The sequence below is a fragment of the Zootermopsis nevadensis genome, unplaced genomic scaffold (genome assembly GCF_977971745.1).
Source record: "Zootermopsis nevadensis isolate Lab colony 2312 unplaced genomic scaffold, Znev_1.0 Znev_ptg000019l, whole genome shotgun sequence".
Taxonomy (NCBI): Eukaryota; Metazoa; Arthropoda; class Insecta; order Blattodea; family Termopsidae; genus Zootermopsis; species Zootermopsis nevadensis.
Window position 1 is genome coordinate 11,062,700 of NW_028259151.1, and position 19,616 is coordinate 11,082,315.

Sequence of the window (19,616 nt, forward strand, 5' to 3'; positions counted from 1 at the left end):
CTACCAAGGAAGTTAGTACACGCGTACACTAATGTTTGCCGAACGCTGATAGTTGCTTTTCAAAACTACGTAATTTTCCCATGAATTCACTGCGTATCAGCCGGCAGGCAATTCGTTAGTTACTCTTGCGTTCGGTGTTCAGGAGCGTATTAAAACTTCCTAAATAATCACGGGCACTTCGAAAGCAAAAATAAATGCAACATATTACATTTAATGACTTCGCTGCGATGCCGGTGTTATTGGATTGTGAAACGGCTTTGCCCTCCTGACGAGAGGAGCTCCTTTATGCGCGCGACAGTGGATTTGGCTTGTGCGCATGCGCTGTATCATAAATGCTAACATATTTTATGAGCTTGTAATAAAACGTACGTATACGCTTTCGAATCCTGGGCCGTATGACGAAACTCCTCGCGCATTCTTAAAAGTTAAATACCGCGAGGATGACTCGTGTACGCACGGTGGACGCAGACTAACTCCGAGCATCAGCTGCATCACAGTTCAAGGGGAAGGGAAACATAGAAGGGCTGGGTTATCCCTCAGCCTCGCTGTCCGCGTGAGTCCACTCAAGGTCGGAGTTTCGTTGTGGCCATTGCACGTAGCCAACGACGACGACGACAACCCCTCCAGAGAAAGAACTCCGCTCTATTTGCTTTCAAGCAGAGTCCTGTCGCGTCACCTGTTCAAAGGAACGACTCGAAGTCGATGCAGTTAATATCTTCCGGCTTCTTTCTTGTTCGGTTGTCTTTCATCATTTCTGCTGCTTTGTAGCCGAAGTAATTAACAAAGTCATATACCAGCGACAAAGTTAATTCAACATTCTTTTAATTATGACAGCGATACGGATGGCTTTTCCGCTTTGAAAGTTTCGCTATTATAAAATACGTCGCGTTCCGAGCTGTAAACGCGACACTAAGAAGCGGACGATGAAAAGTTTCTTTTGTACCACGCATATTGAAAATAGTGAAACTGTCTTCAATATTTTGAATTTAAGGTCGTCCGTGCCCTTTGTTCCCCTTTGGAACTTTTCGCAGTGTGAGTTTCTCTTCAAAACTTTTAAGATCAGTCTCACAATAAAAGTAGCTGTAGGTTAGTATGATAGAGTAGAATGGGACATAATTTGAGTGACGTAGCAACAGAGGATAATTTGCATTCATTAGCCCCGATCTCGGCACATGACCTAACCGAGGACCTCGTTGCTTGGTCCAGGATTCCTTTATGCGGGACTGACTGTAGTGTGTGGATACGTGCTTCCTCTCAACCTCGAATATTCATCGATGGATCGATATTGCTCGGCAGTACCTGACACAATTATAAGTCTTTGGGGTTCACAGACTCGCAATTTGTGAAGGCATTCATATGTGCCATATTTCACCTCTTTGGCGCTGACAGCACCCAATAGATTTCAAAGAAGAATAAGAAGAGTTGGTGTTGTCACCGAACATAATTTCGGTTCCAGTCTGCACAGTGGTCTTCATCGCTTTAAAAGTACCTGGCTCATGGAAACAAAACACTGGCACTCGACTCAATTCTGAGTCTTACTGAGTTTTACAACACGGTTCGATACGACTCAGTTTGGTGCGACTACTGCTCTGTGGCAGTGAATTTGTGTCTGCCATGTTTGAATTTCAAAATACCATCTTTCTTACACGCGTAACTCTGCAGGTTGAGATAATCTTGTTGGCGTGGGATATTTACAAGTCTTCGTTCTGTCATAACTCTTAAGGAAGAACATGCGATACTTAAGTCACTCTCCTCCGGAACAAAGATCCGGATTAGTTCCGTCCTTGATAAAGATTCGAACATAAAACCACCAGCCTTGTGCAAGCGAAATCAGCTTAATGAGATATCTCGGAAGATTCGAAGTTTGTCCTCGCAACTCATCTCCACTTGGCCTGTGAACGTCTCTTGTTCAAACAGACAAATTAAATTAATTACGCGGGTTAAGAAAACATTTACGTAATGGCTCCGAGTATTAAACATCTTTATGTGTACACATTGTGTTCACTGCACAGATCAAACTTCGCCCGTCTTTATCTTACATGACGAAAGCCAAATCAGCGGACCGGGTTCATGCTTACGTCCTATTATTTGTTGTAATCCCCGCCACACCCACAGTTTCACAGACTGTCAACGGACGCCAGCACCATCAGGCCACGAACCTGGGCCCTCGCTTGCAAGTGTCACCAGAACGGCGCAGGGTAGGCGTCGTCAGGCGTCCTCATGAACACGTCAGCGCGCTGGCGTCACGTTGGCATTTTGCGTGGTTTCTTGTCACATCTGCTACAGGCACGTGCAACGCACATCTACGTGGCTGAGGTAATCATCATGCGACGCACAAAACATCCCTTCTCTGTCCCTCATAACAAAATCCCTAGGGACCAAAAGCATTAACGTGCATCCAGCAGGCAAAAGAAGAAGTTGGAGGATCCTTCCGTTTTCGTCCTGATCACATGAGCGCGGTGCACTTCGAAACGAATGAGATTCTTGTTCTGCATTTTTTTTCCATTTGAATTTACATAAAATTATCCTATGCGAAATTTTAGTAAAATATGTCCACGGCTCTGAATCGGAATCTCTAACACTTAATCTCGACGGGTCAGTGTGGGTGATCAAGCCGTCTCTTCTGTTAAAAATGCCACGTAAAATTGTTCATTTTTATACCGTAAATAAACACAAATAGCCACGGTGGTCTAGCGGTTAGAACGCTGGGGGTTCGATTCCCGGCGGTGCCCGAATTTATAACTTGTGTTGGACAAGGCCGTGGTCTAGGCAACACGGAGTTTTCCTCCGTGGCATCCCAACAATTACTCCATTCACACACAGAAGTAGGCAATGGCAAACCACTTCTGGATCATCTGCCAAGAACGTATATGAACAGGTCCCAGTCCGAGAAAAGGATGGAAGGATCCTGTTCATATGGACCTGTCGGCAGACAGAACACTAAATAAATAAATAAACACAGTCAGATGTGACAGTAACAATTCGAGTTGTCAACTATTTCTTGTTTTGCGCCAACGCGAGGCAGAAACCGAGCTCACGGGCGGGGGGGGGGGGGGTCACTTGCAGTCTGAGTCACGTTTCCTCACACTTGCCTTTATATTTCATAAAAAGAAAAACATCGCTGACTTTGGGCTCTGAAATAACCCCCATTATGCACTGTTGAAAAACTTGTGTGCTCAGAATATGCGACACACCCACGGGATACGCTTATAAATGTTGCAAATATACAACCCGTCCTTAAGAATGTTTGTGTAATGGGAATCTAGGCTTCGGTATTAATCTGTTTACCGATGGAACATCAACCCACACACAATACTGTAGTCAGACAGGCATCCGAGCGCGCCTGCTCGTTGCTCATAACGCCTCTCATCATTATCCAGCAGCCCGCATCTCCTCACCAACGTGGTATCTCGGCAGTGTCACGCTGATGCGCGTTTAACCGCGCCAGTCCCGTTTCTGATTTTCTGATTGTGTATCAGCTACCGAAGTTAAGCTGACCTCGAATGACTCACGTGACGTCCCACGCGTAACAATTTCCCTTACTTTCTTGATCTCTGGCTTTCATTTTCCCTTACACATGAGAAGTTACAGCCGTAATTAGGGGGTTTATGCCCCAGGCGCTGATGCCATCCGTCACAAACAGGGGTGACCAACTGTTCCAGCAAAAGACACAGTAGGAGGAAGATGGCTGTCTTCTGGATTCTTGCGCCGTGTAGAAGTCTACCGACGTTTCAGAGGCCCGTGCTGCCTCAATCATCAGGACGGTTCATGATGAAGGCAGCAAGGACCTCTGAAACGTCGGCAAACTTCTACCAGAACCCAGAAGACAGCCGCTATCTTGTGCTGCTCCCTCACACGGGCTGTCTTCGATTGGACTTTCAGCCTCGGCTGCCCTTGGTCATAATATCCTCTGCCTTAGGTCCAGTTATTTCCCTCCATATTTTTGTCTCAAAGGCTCTCAGTCTAATTTTCTTAGCTTAGCTCCGAGGACTGCGTGTCTCGCCCACACTAAACCACAAATAAACCCTCCGGTCAACTTCCGTATATTTTAAATGTTCGCTATAAAAAGCAAGTAAATATAAACAATTCTGAACTGTCACTTGAATGTAATCGGCTCTCACTTTTTTCCATAACTTTTTTCATTATTTATTTCACGATCTTACGACTTGTTTCCTATGTCCGTTACGTCACACAGACTGTACCATCTGAAACGTAGGCCAGCAACAACCACACGATGCAGCACAACAGTCAAACAAGAAGCCAGCTCGTGCAATGGACTCTCCCAACCTGTTCGTGTCAACATCTCCCTGGCTACTAGGTCGCTGCTCAAGCCTGTTGCGCAGAAGCTCTGCAGCCACAAACATGGTTTATTCACGAGCTGAATGTTCTTTATTCCCGAAAACATTTCTTTGCATCTAAATACCCTTTCATTCTCGTCCTAAAGGTTCATTAAGATGTGCCCTTTAATCCTTCCCTTAATCACCTGAATCCACCTCACACCCAAATCGTATCTCTGTGAGACAAAATTCATTACTCCGACATCTCATGTTTCATTATTCCACGTCTCTAATGTCAGTACGTGATAAGTAACCCCCCCCCCCCACCCAACAACAGTGTAATTCCCCTGAAGTTGAAACAGTCATCTTTTGGACCATCTTGTGTGCGATGATTACAATCCCCGATTCCCAATCATTCTTTATAACTCAACACAAAACACTTCACAGGCCTGTGGTTACATTCCCGCAGAGATTGTGTTGTGTAGCAGTATTCCACGTGTGACATTTTGTGTTCTGCTCGGAAATTTGTCGCTGGTAGCGCCAGGTTGCAGACCAAAGAGGGCCGCAGCGGTGCACTGCAAGCCCACCGCTGGTTAGCCGCTGCTTTCCAGCAGTCGCCGCTGAAGACCCCCACATCGGATTATTATGTGAAAAATGCAATTAAGATTAAACTTGTGGACAATGCGATACTTGGTAGTGGTCGAATCTACGTGTTTTATTGAAGTCAACGTCATAAGTCTTGTGTTGTGAAACACGTTTCACACAGTCTTCGAATTATCTATTTTTTACATCAGTTTCAATGTTTAACACAACAACGCCCGCAATTGAATAAAATCAAAGTACCGTGAATTTGTATACTGATGCGTAAGTTTACTTGCGAGCTTCAAGTGCGTATGTTTCGCTCTTATCACTTACTTTACTGTTGCTATCTTCCAAAATCAGTATATAATTAACTAACTAACTAGATGGCTTACCGAACCCGAAGGTTCATCACCGAATTAACCAAAGCCCTCCACCGGACCCTGTCCTGGGCCAACAAAATCCAGTCTCCTTCGACTCCTATCTCCCATAGATCCCGCCTGATATTATCCTCCCATCTACGTCTAGGTCTCCCCAGAGGTCTCTTCCCCTCAGGCTTCCCAAATAGTGGACCCAACCAACCAGATGGCTTACCGTACCCGAAGGTTCATCACCGAACTAACCAAAGCCCTCCACCGGACCCTCTCCTGGGCCAACAAAATCCAGTCTCCTTCGACTCCTATCTCCCATAGATCCCGCCTGATATTATCCTCCCATCTACGTCTAGGTCTCCCCAGAGGTCTCTTCCCCTCAGGCTTCCCAAATAGTGGACCCAACCAACCAGATGGCTTACGGGACCCGAAGGTTCATCACCGAATTAACCAAAGCCCTCCACCGGACCCTGTCCTCGGCCAACAAAATCCAGTCTCCTTCAACTCCTATCTCCCATACATCCCGCCTGAGATTATCCTCCCATCTACGATAGTCGCTGCTAAATCTTGGTGAGCATAATTCGTGTTCTTCCGTGGCAGCGAAACGTCGCTTACTTTCACACCCGTCCTCATCAAACTGCCATCCATCTGCCCCTGTACTGATTTCACAACGAATCTCATGTCTTCTTCCTACTAGCGTCCACGTATCAGCACTCGCGTTGTAGATCTCCCCGAACACATCACGACTTGGCTCCTAATTATCACTTCGCATTCGCTGCCCTCAGCCGTGGGCCTTTACTCCCTTCCAGAGCATCATTTTACTAACCTCGTTGTGGTAACGTATTGAAATTCTCCCAACCCCTCTTAGTAATCGGTGTGGTCGATGTGTTTGTTATTCGCAAACAGGGCACTGTAATTACATATACCTACAACACGGCTAGCTTACATTCCCTCGCCCAGCCAACCAGAAACTTTAACAATTCTGAGAAGAGCCTAGCCCAGCGGTAGGGTTGCCAACCGAACACCACCAACAACTAACACGCGTTCCTACCCCAAAGCTGCAAGTTCCAGGCCATGTCCTCTATTGTCGCAGTTACTTTTCGTCTGCTGTATACAGAGAACCCTGGAAACGGATTGCCATTAAGAATGCGTGGAGCCTCACCTCCCTCCATGGCGTGTGGCTCGCTGGAGCACCTTTAAGATATTACCAAGAAATATCAAATCTAAAACTTCTTGACGATGGTGAAGAGTCATTTGAATAAAAATTTACTTGGATATTATCCATCGTCTAGTAAATATAAAACGTAAAACGACGTTTCGGAGATGGGACTCTATCTCCGTCTTCAGGTTCCTACTCAGTTGGGCCCACTAGAAAGAGCTAATCCCTATCTCCGGAGATAGGGATTAGCTGTATCTAGTAGGAACCTGAAGACGGAGATAGAGTCCCATCTCCGAAACGTCGTTTTACGTGGTCCGGAGATAGGGATTAGCTCTTTCTAGTGGGCCCAACTGTGTAGGAACCTGAAGACGGAGATAGAGTCCCATATCCGAAACGTCGTTTTACGTTTTATATTTACTAGACGATGGATAATATCCAAGAAAATTTTTATTCAATTACCAAGAAATAATGAAAGATTAAAATATTCCTAACATTCCTGTGATAATTATGAATCTAGACGACAGCCTCATGCGCTATGTTCTGAGATTCAATATGATCACAAGATGGCTGTCTTCTGGGCTGCAGCGCCGTGCGATCTAGAAGAAGTTTCCCGACGTTTCAGAGGTCCTTGCTGCCTCCATAATCAGGGCGGTCGACCTGATGATGAAGGCAGCAAGGACCTCTGAAACGTTGGGAAACTTCTACCAGAACCCAGAAGACAGGACCCACCGCCGCGGGAACCTCAAATCCTACTTATTCAATATGACGATTTGAAAAAATACTGATCAAAATCAGTGGTGTGCAAGCGATTTCAAATACAGGCGATTGTTATGAAGAGAGAAGGAAAGTCAACAAACACATCGTATATTCGTTGCTTTCAATCAAACGAAGTGCTGACTACAATCAATAAACCAGTGACGTAACTAGGAACAGCGCGCATTGCGTTTATAGGCCTATAACGAGGTAGGCCACAGAACAGAACAAAATCAGTTGTTGTCACATGCCACGCGTTATTTTGTACCCGCAAGACTGCACACAGGGTGTTCAAATTTAAGTGTTTTCACTCTGCAACAGCATTCTGATTTTAATGCAATTACAAAAGGCAGTAATTGGGACGTAATGACGCGTGATGTTGGTGGCTGCACTGAGGTCTTCCGGTCGAGGTTGCTGAAATTCTTTCGGCGGAATGAAATTCCAAAAAACTCTAACCAACGTCGCACAGCTGACGCGAAACAACTCCGAGCACGTGGAGAGGTCGGCGCGCATGCTCAGACAGACCCTTTTCCATCTTTCCTTCTCTTACTGTGACGTAGCTCGAGCTCGCGGTTACTTTGCGTCCCTGCCACCAGCAGAGCCGATGGTTCTCACCACTTCCGGTCTCCTCGTGCGATAATAATATTAAAATATATTGAAGAAACATGTTGTAATGGTTTGGACTGTATTCAGCTGCCTCAGTGACGGGCAATTACGGTCACGGAAATGAACCATGGACCACCGTAAACGAAGGAAAACTTGTCGACACGCTGAGACACTACTAGCTTCGCAGGAAGGACTCTACACCGTGGAATTAGATCTACATTTCTTCATATTTAAAATGCCGTATGCGACGCTACAGTCAATAAGAAGTGGAAAACTTATTCGAAAGAATTATCATAATTATATTCGTAAATGAAGGCAGAATTGATCGTTAATTAAAATAAATGAAAAGCGTCCCAGATTTAAGTTAGTAATTCCTCTTGTCTGCGTGGCTCGTTGGTAGGAAACGGGGGGGGGGGTTAGAAGAGATCATTAAGGTTGGCTAATGAGGCTTGAGTCAATCAGTTTGCAGTGATTCTCAGATAATTCAGAGCTATTGAAACCAAATTAAACGAAGACTAAAATTAGCATTAACCCTTTCGATGATGTAATTCATTTAGCAAAACGCAGGCCTAATCATGTCGTTCGTAATGAGCAGTCCATTCACACTACTTTGGGCATAATTTTAATTAATGAAACGTAGGAAATAATTTGAAAGAAATTGTGCTGCGCTGAATACCAAAATTGTGCAGAACAGACGCCGGCCCGCGTTCTTGAGAGGCAAGCTTTGTTCACGGCACGGAGAAAAGACCTTGCGACCGATCTTATTGACGTAAATTGGTGGAAAAAGAATTTCCTTCACGAAACTTACAAAAGCTTTATTATACACGTTCGCGAAGATGACCGAAACAAAGTGACGGACAGGAAATATGTCGCCTGCTACTGACTCACGCAGCTGAAGACGAGGGTGAGTTGGGCAAGGGTGCGGAGAGTCTCGTTAAAAGACGTGCGAGGGTGTGAGCCACAACGGACGGACTCGAGACAAAGTCAAATGACCGACTTTTGAGAAAATCGGTCCGTGTGTGCGGTCATTCTTCAAAAGAATTCTTGTTCCTCGGCTGCAGATTCGGTGCTAGTAACGCTCCAGACCTATGGTAGGTACCCGGTTCGAATCTCTGTAGGGCTCCGACTAAGAATTCTGATACAATGGAATAAATATTTCAAAGTTGTGACTATAATCCATGGTTCGGCTGGAATCACCTTCAAGATGAGATATAATTTTTATTTGCTAAAAGAACTTCCTCCATTGTTCCAACCTGTTACTCGATGAGGCAAAACTCCAGAGTCTTAATCATTCTTTAAAATTCCCTAAACTACTTTGATTTTGGACATCCCTCCTGGTTAACATCAAACAGACACATGGACCCAGTGTTCGCGCCAATTCTAACCACCCGCCGAGAACAGTGCTCGCCATTGAGCACCCGCTCCCCCTCTACGTCTTCCCGTTCATCGGCTGAACGACGGAGCCGAACTGATTCGAACACGTGACATGCAAGTTGAACCGAACGTATGGGCGCCGTCACACGGCGTTAGACAAGACGCCAAAGCCGTCCAATCGCAGCCTAAATCGTCCTTTAACATTTTCCGTAGAACGCTGGCCTTGTAATCCTGGGGTCTCGGGTTCGATTCCCGGCGGTGCCCGAATTTATAACTTGTGCTGGGCAAGGCCGTGGTCTAGGCAACACGGAGTTTTCCTCCGTGGCATCCCAACAATTACTCCATTCACACACAGAAGAAGGCAATGGCAAACCACTTCTGGATCATCTGCCAAGAACGTATATGAACAGGTCCCAGTCCGAGAAAAGGATGGAAGGATCCTGTTCATATGGACCTGTCGTCAGACAGAACACTAAATAAAAAAAAAACATTTTCCGACTAAAACTGTGTACGCACACCTCAGCAACCTCGTGCGCTCTACATGTCCCACCCATCGCATCCTACCCTGGAACGATCCTAGGTTGCGAAGCTTTTCGCTGTGTAATTTTCTCCAGTTTGCTCACACTTCAACTTTCCTGTCTTCGCAACCCGTAACACGAGTGTCTGTCTGTTCTCATAATGTTTTAGGAGCAATAAACCTGAACTCGTCGTTGTAATGTCAAGTTAATACGCTGTATAAAACTAACGTGACGCTGTTCTGAATCTCTGAAGGGAGGACTTCTATAAAGTAAAATGATTATTCATAACACAAGTAATAAAGATTTATTGTCAAACGAGAACACGAAGGCTATTATTACGAGATTCGATTTTAGCTACCACGCAGAATACTTGCGACTGCGCAATGCTGTAATTATCATTGCATTTATACGAAGTTCTGCAGAAGTAATTCGCTTGAATATGAATTCGCGTTCGCCGACTTTACAATCCGGAGGGTCGTCTGATGTAGCCACGTGATTTACACCGACCCTAGGTCCGGAACGACCTCTGTCACACACAGCGAAATGCAAACAGTCGCTGCTGATTTCTACAACGTCCCCTGCGCGGTATTAAAACAAGCCAAAGATTCGCATCCACAAAAACTAAGGAATTAGACGGTCCTGAGATCTTCCGCGACTGATCTGGGTAGCGGAACTTCGTAATTCGTTCTTAGGCGCGACTGTGCGTTTAGAGCGGCGAGAAGAAGCAGCCTTTTATAATGAAGTATGATCGAAAAGTTATGCAACCCACCACGAGGTAATCCCTGTGTCGTGATTTTCCTCAGTCGCTCCAAAGTCATACCGGCATGCCTCCCTCTAGGACCTTTCCAATTCTTCACAGACAGACAGACAGACAGACAAACTGTATTTGTTCTTTGGTTAAGTGCCTAATAGATTCTTTTGTGGTCTTGTTTCAAAAGTTACAACTCAAATTAAACAACAGTTTATATAAAGCAAAGTTTGTGAACTTTGATCTTTCTCAAGAAGTCGACTCGGCAGCTCACAGAAATGTTTATAATCAGTTTCTCTTTCTCAGAGAGTACAGCAAACTCCGGCTTCTGTTGAACTTCCAACATCTTCTTCACAAACTGCTGATCTACAGATCGCACTGAAAGACTCTGAGGAAATGTGGGGGCGCTCTGTAGTCTCCGGTGGGGACTTTGGAGCACTGATTCAGAGGCGAGGAAGCGAATTGAGTCTAAAAGTCACAGGAGTTGCAGGTGGAATGAGACACAGAAGTTCTGAGATTAACTTGGAGCCTGCCTGGCTTCAACTTCTTTGCTTTTGTGGAAATAATCATGTCAAACACCAACAATATTTAATTACATTAGTTGGCTCATAAAACAAGACGCACGTGTTTCGGCCTTCATAGTCAGTGACTTTATCCGTGTTGCGCATTTTATTAAAATGTATCTTTACTTTAGGGTTTTGAAGAGAGTGTTGAGAGAGCTATCGGCTTTGATAATAGTTAAAATGTCTCACTTAAACAATCGTTCCTTAAAAAATTCTGCGTTTCAATGTTGGCAGTCTTCGCCACCGCTATCTTACACCAGCCACTTTATTTTTATTTTCAGAATTTTCAGAATTAAGACTGCAAGGGTTCGGGTTGTATCACTTTTAAGTTCACTGTCAGTGTTACCAACATTCCTGTTACCTCACTCTTTCTCCGCATTTCTTTTTCAACAACTAAATAAAACCACGAATCACACAACACGTACCAAACCGCTCTAATACGGGCTTGCATTCCGCGGCTTTATTAATACGACTTAGATCAGTCTTACTCGAAAATAAATAAAACTTTTATCCAAGGACACTGCCGACCTTTCATCCCCCTCGTCGGACGTCGACGTTCAGGATTACCGATAGCTGAAATTCAGGCAGACGTGGATGGCAGGTTAGGTTAGTAGCACGATTCACCAAAATCCATCAACGGCCATGCTGACAACTTAAGTCTGCCTGTGAGACGGCTAGAAATGCAAATTTCACACGTTTTAACCGCAGTTCTAAACGCAAGCGGACTGACGTAATAGCGTCGATCTGCAGTCTCGCTGATTGCGATGTTCCTCTAGGGTCGACAGCTGCTGCACGTGGTTACAGACATAATGCTCGCCTTCGAATGAATTAGGAATTATCGAGTTTTGTTGGACCTTCCAATTTATTTTAGTCGATTGAATAAAATTTTTCTTGGATATTATCCATCGTCTAGTAAATATAAAACGTAAAACGACGTTTCGGAGATGGGAGTCCCACGATGGATAATATCCAAGAAAATTTTTATTCAATTGACTCTTCACCATCGTCAAGAAGTTTTAGGTTTGATATTTATATTAGTCGGACAGAAACGCAGCTGAGGAGTATTGCCTGATGTCTCCCATTATGGCACGGACCCGGGGCGGAGTGAGAGGAATCGATTTAATATTCGCCCTCAAGATAATGCATTAAAGACCACGAGCTGTAATAATTCTAAGGCATAGTTTAGTACGAAACTGATCCCCTCCATAATCCAATCCTTGACGTCGTCGTCGCGCGAGGGAACGTCCACACGTGCCACAATTCATGTCAGGTCTTCGTGTGGTTTAACACGCTATTTGGGTCAGAGTGGTCCTTATTTAGGGCTTGAAGATTGTGTTTACTTGTCAATTAGCCTACTGTTATATGCTGAGACATCACAGAAGCTGTAAAATCCAATGGGCCTTCATCCGATTATTTCAATAGTTAATTTGTTTTCAAAGATCAGGTCAGAAGCAGGGCTTTGAAACCGCTCCCGGTGTGCGAATACTGCAATAGGGTCCGAGGTCCAATATGTAGGTGATCTGAGTGCGTTTTGGTTCGCGTCGTGGCAGGTGAGTGTACCGACGGTACGAACAGCTAATCGCATGCCGAATTTCAATGCACATAGTAATAAATTACGATCTCTTGTGTACTATACACTCTCGTCATTGGAAAAATGTTGAAACAAGGGCTGTACATATTAAAAATACATCGTTTCTTAGCAGGAAGTCTGAGTAGACGTAAATGTCTATTAGAACTTGATGCAAAGTACAAGTTTTCATGAGGCCTACATGGACGAAAACCACAGTTTCTCGGGTAAGACTGGTGCAGAAGCTGCACGACCATGCTTTAAGTCACAGAGATTTCAGTGCATGCGGAGATGAAACTGACAAACGGACGGACTGACATGATCTGTCGTGTCCGGGAATCCTCTGACATGAAACTTTTTTTATATATAAAAGCAGGAAGGGCTGGAGAAACGAGGAAAATCACGTAACGGGCAGTCAGACGAGCTCGAAATCTCCCGAACACAAAGCGGGCGTGCCCAGAGCGTGACAAGTTATTTCCGTTTTGACAGTTCTCTTATTAGTATAATGGCAGGAGAGTTTGAACCCGGTGACCGTTGCCAATTCAGACAATACAGAGGGAATGAGCTTCATCTGTGAGTTCAATGGACAAAACAGAAAATAAAACTGGAAAAAAACAACATAAAGCAGTGTAGCGGACAACGTGTTTCTTTTCTATGACCAGAAAATGTTTTTGTTATCTTAATGTTCAGGAAGATGCGACGTCTCTCAGTAGTACGTAACGGGACTGATCTAAATAAATGAAACTGTGCTCCTGCTTTGTAGCGACCGAGCAGACACGGACAGCGAGGTTCCCGTTTTCACAGCTCATTAAACAGTCGATCCTCCCCTTTAGCGAGAAGCGTAAATCGTGGCCTCTGCCGAATCTCAACTCTTGGAGGAGGACGAGGGCAGAAGCACGCGGGAAAACAAACCCAGAACAAGAAAACGGAGCAAGGACGAGGGAAGAAGACAAAGCAGGTGCTGTTTCTCATTTGTTCCCTTCCGTGTTTCTTTCATTAGTCGTTTGTTGGCTTCTTCAATTGCAGACGGAGCAGTGCCCCAGAGGGACCGTTCAGAGCACGAGCTGGGACTCAATACAGCCCGCGAGCACAATTAAGCGAGCTCCAGAACCACACAACCGCAAGCACTCAACAGTGCTGAGTGCGACAAAACATTCGTGTGCGAGGTCGACTGGAGCTTTGCCTTCCTCGTTCCACATCGTGATTCGTTTTAACTTAACTCATTTACATAGTCTTACACGTTTAATTAATTTTATCCATAGCTACGTTCTCGTGGACCTTGCAGACTCGTAGACAGATTCCAAAGTTTTGTCGTAACACGTTCCTCCGAAAACTATGACATCTCACCTACGAGTCATTCTTCTTGAACTCTGCTTCTTCACTTTACCGACATCTTCGCCTTCTTAACGTTCCTCAATACTCGTGCTTTGTGCGTACGCGACCAACTGTTTCAATCCTCGCATTCATTTCAATTGTGTTCGTCTGCGTTGCCCAGTTTTCTGGGACTATTATAGGCCAGCACGACACACCTTCGTCCCACTCACAAACCCCCCATCCACAAATACGTCTGATTGGCCAAGCCTCCTGCGTCCCTTGGCCCGAACCATCACTTCAACGCAGACTCACAATTCTTACTTCGATCATGAAGATGGAGGCAGGATGTCCCGCAGACCCTCTGGAATAAAACTGCAAGAATACAACAACCCAAAAGACCACAGTTCGAAATCACATCACGACAAAAACCTCGAATCACGTTCTGCAGTCCATCGGCTCTCTGGAAGCCCATCTCGGCAGACCGTGGCGCTGGCTACAGGATTGGACGATTGCCATCAGCATCTCGAAGAGCACCGCTGGGCAACCGAAAGCCCAGAGCAGTGCAGTTTCTCGGGGAGCCGATGCCGGAGCGAAATCTTGGGGTGACCCTTGACAACAGGCTTGCGTGGTCGACGCACGTCGCCACACGGCTACGCCGTCTGAGGTTTTCCGTCCTCTTCCTCAACTGTAAGGCAAATGCCAAGGTTTAATTCAGAATTTTCCTCTCAAAGTTTCACAGCCAACATATCCGGGTTCAACTCCCACAGACTCATCCAATAAAAATCCTTTTCATAAACGATGATTTGTCTGATGATTTGTCAGAACCGGCCATGACACTGCGTCTTTGCTTTCATTTTCAGAACCTTTCAGCGTGTCCTGGACCTTTCATCTGCAGCCTTCAGACGCCTCTCAGAGACGCGTTTATTATATTTTGAGTGAGAGTGTTCTTGCGTTCGTCGGAATTGTGCGGGCGATTCTTCTAACGTTTAAAAGTGTTTCGGCGCAATTTCTGCCTTCTTCGTGTATTTTAAGGAGTTCTTTGGCTTTGACTAATTTACGCTCGTTCCTCCTTTTACCACATTCGTATGTTTTTCTGGTCCACCTCTTTCGAGAAGCATTCGTTTGCCTTCCGTCTTTTCAAAGAATTTTTGTTTCATCTCAAGCTTCCAAGCGTATCCGTGTGTCTCGGCGCACGGCTTGGTGTTTACCTTTGTATGTGGACTTGTCCGAGTGTTTGCCTTGGTAACATCAGAGTCGCTTCAGGTCGCCTGTACCTTCCACGGCGATCACAGGCTGAAATTTTAGACTTTGACTCGGCCCAGCTAAAGGACCATTTGGCCCGTACCCCACCTAAGAATGACCCGAGAAAACCCAGAAATTTTGTCTTTTACGTTTGACTGCCAGAGGCCGGGAACGACCTGAATGTTACCGGTGCAAGGCTTTGGGGCCGTGCAGACTTCTAGGTGATTGGTCGGTCCATCGATCCCCGTCTAAGGCAGTGTCCCGCAACATTTTTTCTCACGGCACATAATGGTTTACGTAACAAAACATGGGCCGACGAACCTGTGTGTGTGTGTGTTCTTCTACGAATTTTACTTAAGAAATTTACGATGATGCCTTTTCTGACGACAACGAACAAAAATTCGCGATTGATACAGCTAACCGACGACCTTAAACAAGGAAAGAAGATGACGTTCCAGGAATTAAAGCGAAAAGCCGAGAATAGGGACAACTGGAGAGATCTTTTTGGGCAGAGCAACGGACCTGTCGTAAGACAGAACACTTAATAATAATAATAAACACTTGAAGCCCTGTGGTGGCACACCAGAATCGGATGAGCGTTGTAAGGGATCTTAATAAACTGCCTGAGAGAACTGGAGTTTCATGAAGTCAGAGAGTCCATATAATCCCCGCTCTCTACTCGCTGCTTCGTTTGTGCCAAGTCTTTCAATTCAATTTCCCTTCTATTCTTCGGTTTTTCTATCCCTCGCGTGAAGAGGAAATCATTTCTTCAGAAAAATGAAGTATTAACAACGTTACCACAAAGCAACGAAACTCGTGTTATGAACACAAACGAGTACTCCGTTTAGGGGTACAAGTGTGACCACATTTTGTACGTGCACAGAACCGCATTTCTGACACTAGCAAAGAAGAGCAGAGCAGCAGAGATACGACGCTGCATAAAACAGTGATTTAAGTTCACGGCTTAGCTAATCAGTTATGGTGCTTTCTCACCTGCAAAGTCTTGCACAACATTGAACAATAAAGTTTGTGCGAAACTGCGAAGAAAATGGAAGAGAGCGAAGTGGTTTAATTAAGGTACTCCTAACATTTGGCAGAGATGCTGAGAAAAATTATAAAATATATGTCCGGCATTCAATGGACGCGAAAATAATTTCTTTCTTTATGTTTCGTTAATTACAGCCATTTAAAGAAATGTACGTGTGCATCAGAGGACATGAATGACAACTTTTAATGGGCTGCAGGTCTTCGGCGCAACAAATCAACAGCGATCATCTGAGAAGGTTCCAGACGTCTCGCCAGTCTCAGCTGTTTAATGGTCTCATCAACGTACACAACATGACAGCTATGTTTCTAGCCGAACAGGTTCATTATAACCGAATACACAATGCGTTATACGCCTTTGATCTTACCCTGAGTGTTAATACACAGTAGCAGTCGGTTATTTAAGAAGGCAGAAATATTCTGTCATGCCTACATTTTTAAACAACTTTTTCTTAATCTAACATCTATTTACACATTTCAAGAGCACACAAACCCCGTGGCTCGGTGGGTCCACAAATAACAGAGCGAAGAGGGCGCGCACTGTTTCCACGGCAGCCATTACCGACAGCGACAAGGCGGCCTTCTCGAGAGACAACGTTCCGTTGTGCTCAGAGCATCGCTCGAGGCTGCTCGGAGTTCAGCAGATCCTCAACCTCACATTTAGGTTTCAGTGTAAGACGGAAATATTTCGGTCTCCTATTTACAAAAAGCATTTTCTTAATGCGTTCCTTGCTATTTTCCAAATCTCACTGGCCTTGGTGTCCCGCACTTCAGACAGAAAATCGCGCGGCAGATCCAGACACAACTCTTTCGTCTGTCTCGTCAAAACGGTGCTCAAAGAACACGTTCCAGGTGCCGAAGCTGTGTTTGTCACGCCACATGACAGTGTTTCGCCCGCTCCTGAGTAAACTGAAGTCGGGCTCCAGCCAAGCGGGAATTCAGTCCTTTCACTTATTTTAAGTTCAGATTCTAATACCAAACCCAAATTCATATTTCAGGTTCTCGCAGCGGCTGTGTCCTTTGCATTGTCGTCCTGATGATGGAGGCAGCAAGCACCTCTGAAACGCAGGAAAACTTCTCCCAAACTACACGGTGCAATAACCCAGTAGAGAACCATCTTAGAATTCAATGTCGCTACGGAGACGAATGGCTGCAGGCTGACACACAGACTCAACCCCCCACCTCGAAAATTAAAACACTCATTTTTATTAATCCCGAATACATCTTTTTTTAATTTGTTAACCCTGGCGCAAGGGCGTGTTGACAGAAGAGGTTCGAGGTGCGTGGTAGTCAGCTGACAATACGCGGCTTCACAAAATGTAAAGTTGACTATTCGTTATTGCAGAGTAAGCAAGCGTCTCCCAAAATATTTATCTTTTATCGTACACTGAAGAGGAAAATTGAGGTACATACTGAAAAAGCAATGCACCACCTTGTTTGTAATTTGTAATCTAATTTAGGATTAAACTTTCCTAATACCAGGAATCCAAACTGCATAAGAAATCTAACGCTAGACTCAAAGTACGCAATTTGTCTATGTCTTAAACAGCCTAAGGACATTCCTAAGCGAAAGCGTACGTCTTGATTTCATCGCTTACGGTAATTCTACTCCTATTTAATTTATATTAGTCAAGACCTACTATTAGCAGTGCCCGTTCTGTGAACTCGCGTCGTTTGGCGTAATTACGCCATGGACTCCGCACTCCTCCGATTAAGACGACGTCTGTGCACAAAGAACGCAACGAGAACGCCACGTTCGTCTGCTTGTTGGCACTCGGACTGTTCGAGTAAGCAGCTGTGTCACGTGCATTTCAAACTTAAACGGGTACTTTTTGGTCGCATTTCTTGAAAAAAATCTAAAACTGGGTCTGGCCTTATGCGGCCCGCGACCCGCGATTTGTATGCTGGGTTGGACCAGGCCTTAACGCGTTTTATTTCCTTAAAGTACAAATGAAATTGAAATAAAATAAAACGAAATGGAAATCCAATTTTGAGGGGAGTGTTACGGCGCTGTTGAAGCCGGAATCAAGACGACGAGTGAGAGCGGTCGAAAATGTCTTCTGAAATGTCTGCACTTTATTGTTCGCAGAATTTGTAAAAGGTTTTTCGAAGCGATGCAGTTTCATGTTTGTTCAGTGAGAACGGGAGTCGATATATTCAGTAGTTGTCACCATTCAAGTCCCCAAGAAACATTTGCATCCGTCACACTTCGTGTCGGAGATAACCTGACGTTTCCCAAACACTGGCAATAGCAGCTACGCGGGTTCCCGAACAAGCAATTCATGTTTCAACACCCTCGCGTGCGAAGGCTGTCACGTGACGACGATGTCCAGATTTTCGCCAACATAAATATGTTGCTACAGCCATATTTTACGTTCTTGTGACGGAAATTCAACACAGATCGTCTTTATCAACAACGACTGTCGTTTGTTTGGGTGCCACGGACGATTTAGCGTTTGTTTCCGTAACCCCCCCCCCCACCAACTTCGACGCAAACACCCTCGGTCGTGGCGTCGTTCTTCTCCTTCGAGATACAGGAATCGCCCTCACCGAGAATCGAACCTCAGACACTGAGCAATGAATAGGCACGCCAGTTTTGGTGCAAACTGATCTGTCCGTAATCGAGCTACGAGGTGCGATCGGAAAGTTTCCAGACTGCGCCTATAAAAACTTATCTCAGGTATTAAATTCATCCATCACCCTCGAAGTAGTTCCCCTGGGAGTGAACACAACGATCCCAGCGCCGCTGCCAAGCCTGGAAATCTTTCTTTGTCAGCCTGTCTAGCACCATCTGCGATTCTGCCTGAATCTCTTCTATCGTCTCAAATCTCCTTCCCTTTAGCTGAATTTTCATCTTTGGGAACGAAGTCAAGCGACCAGTTGCCATGACACCCACTGGACTGACCGGCGACTGAGTACGCGTGACCGTAAGGGATCGCTTGCAAGACGACGAACCCACAATTTTTGAGATTTCTGCCTCGACAAGAATCTTTGTTGCTGTTAATTACCAGAGTTTCAAAGGAAGATGTAGATCTGCCATATTACAGAAGAAATTACTGCATTTAAGCGTGTTAGAGACAGTTCTGAACACCTTTCACTTTTCAGAAGTCTAAAACAAAATTCCTCCTTCTCTCAAAGAATGTTTTTCCCTGCTTCCTTGATCGTTCTCGTCAGTAACATAACACCCGAACTCTTTCATAATTTCAGAATCAGCAGAACCAAACCACAGAGCAGCACAGTTGAAGTTTCACATCAACAGTTTGTAAGACACGTAATCCACCCCAGAGGCATTAAAGTCAGTTTATTATTAATTTCTGCTGTAATTGTACACCGTGGTTGATTATTTCTTTAAGATAAATAAATTGAAGATGGCAAATCAACTGCTGACTTAAAAAATTTTATCTTCGCGACTAGCCCCTAAAATTCCGTGAGAGGGAAAGACTTCGCGTTAAGCACTTAAGAATGAAAATAATGGACGCCAGAGTTCTAACAGAACATGTA

General features: G+C 44.9%; 1 protein-coding gene across 3 annotated transcripts in view; it reads right to left on the minus strand.

Moving 5' to 3' along the window:
- The window catches only part of LOC110841235 (uncharacterized), a 70,764-nt gene that overhangs the window by 38,068 nt on the left and 13,080 nt on the right, over positions 1-19,616 (minus strand). Inside the window, exon 3 of one of the 3 annotated variants that reach the window (XM_087351334.1) lies at positions 13,825-14,514. The exons of the other annotated variants lie outside the window; for them this stretch is intronic. Within the exon in view, the coding sequence (XP_087207460.1) occupies positions 14,323-14,514 (192 nt within the window). The 3' untranslated portion in view covers positions 13,825-14,322. Of the gene's footprint in view, positions 1-13,824; positions 14,515-19,616 lie in introns of those variants that run through there. 3 annotated transcript variants of the gene reach the window in all.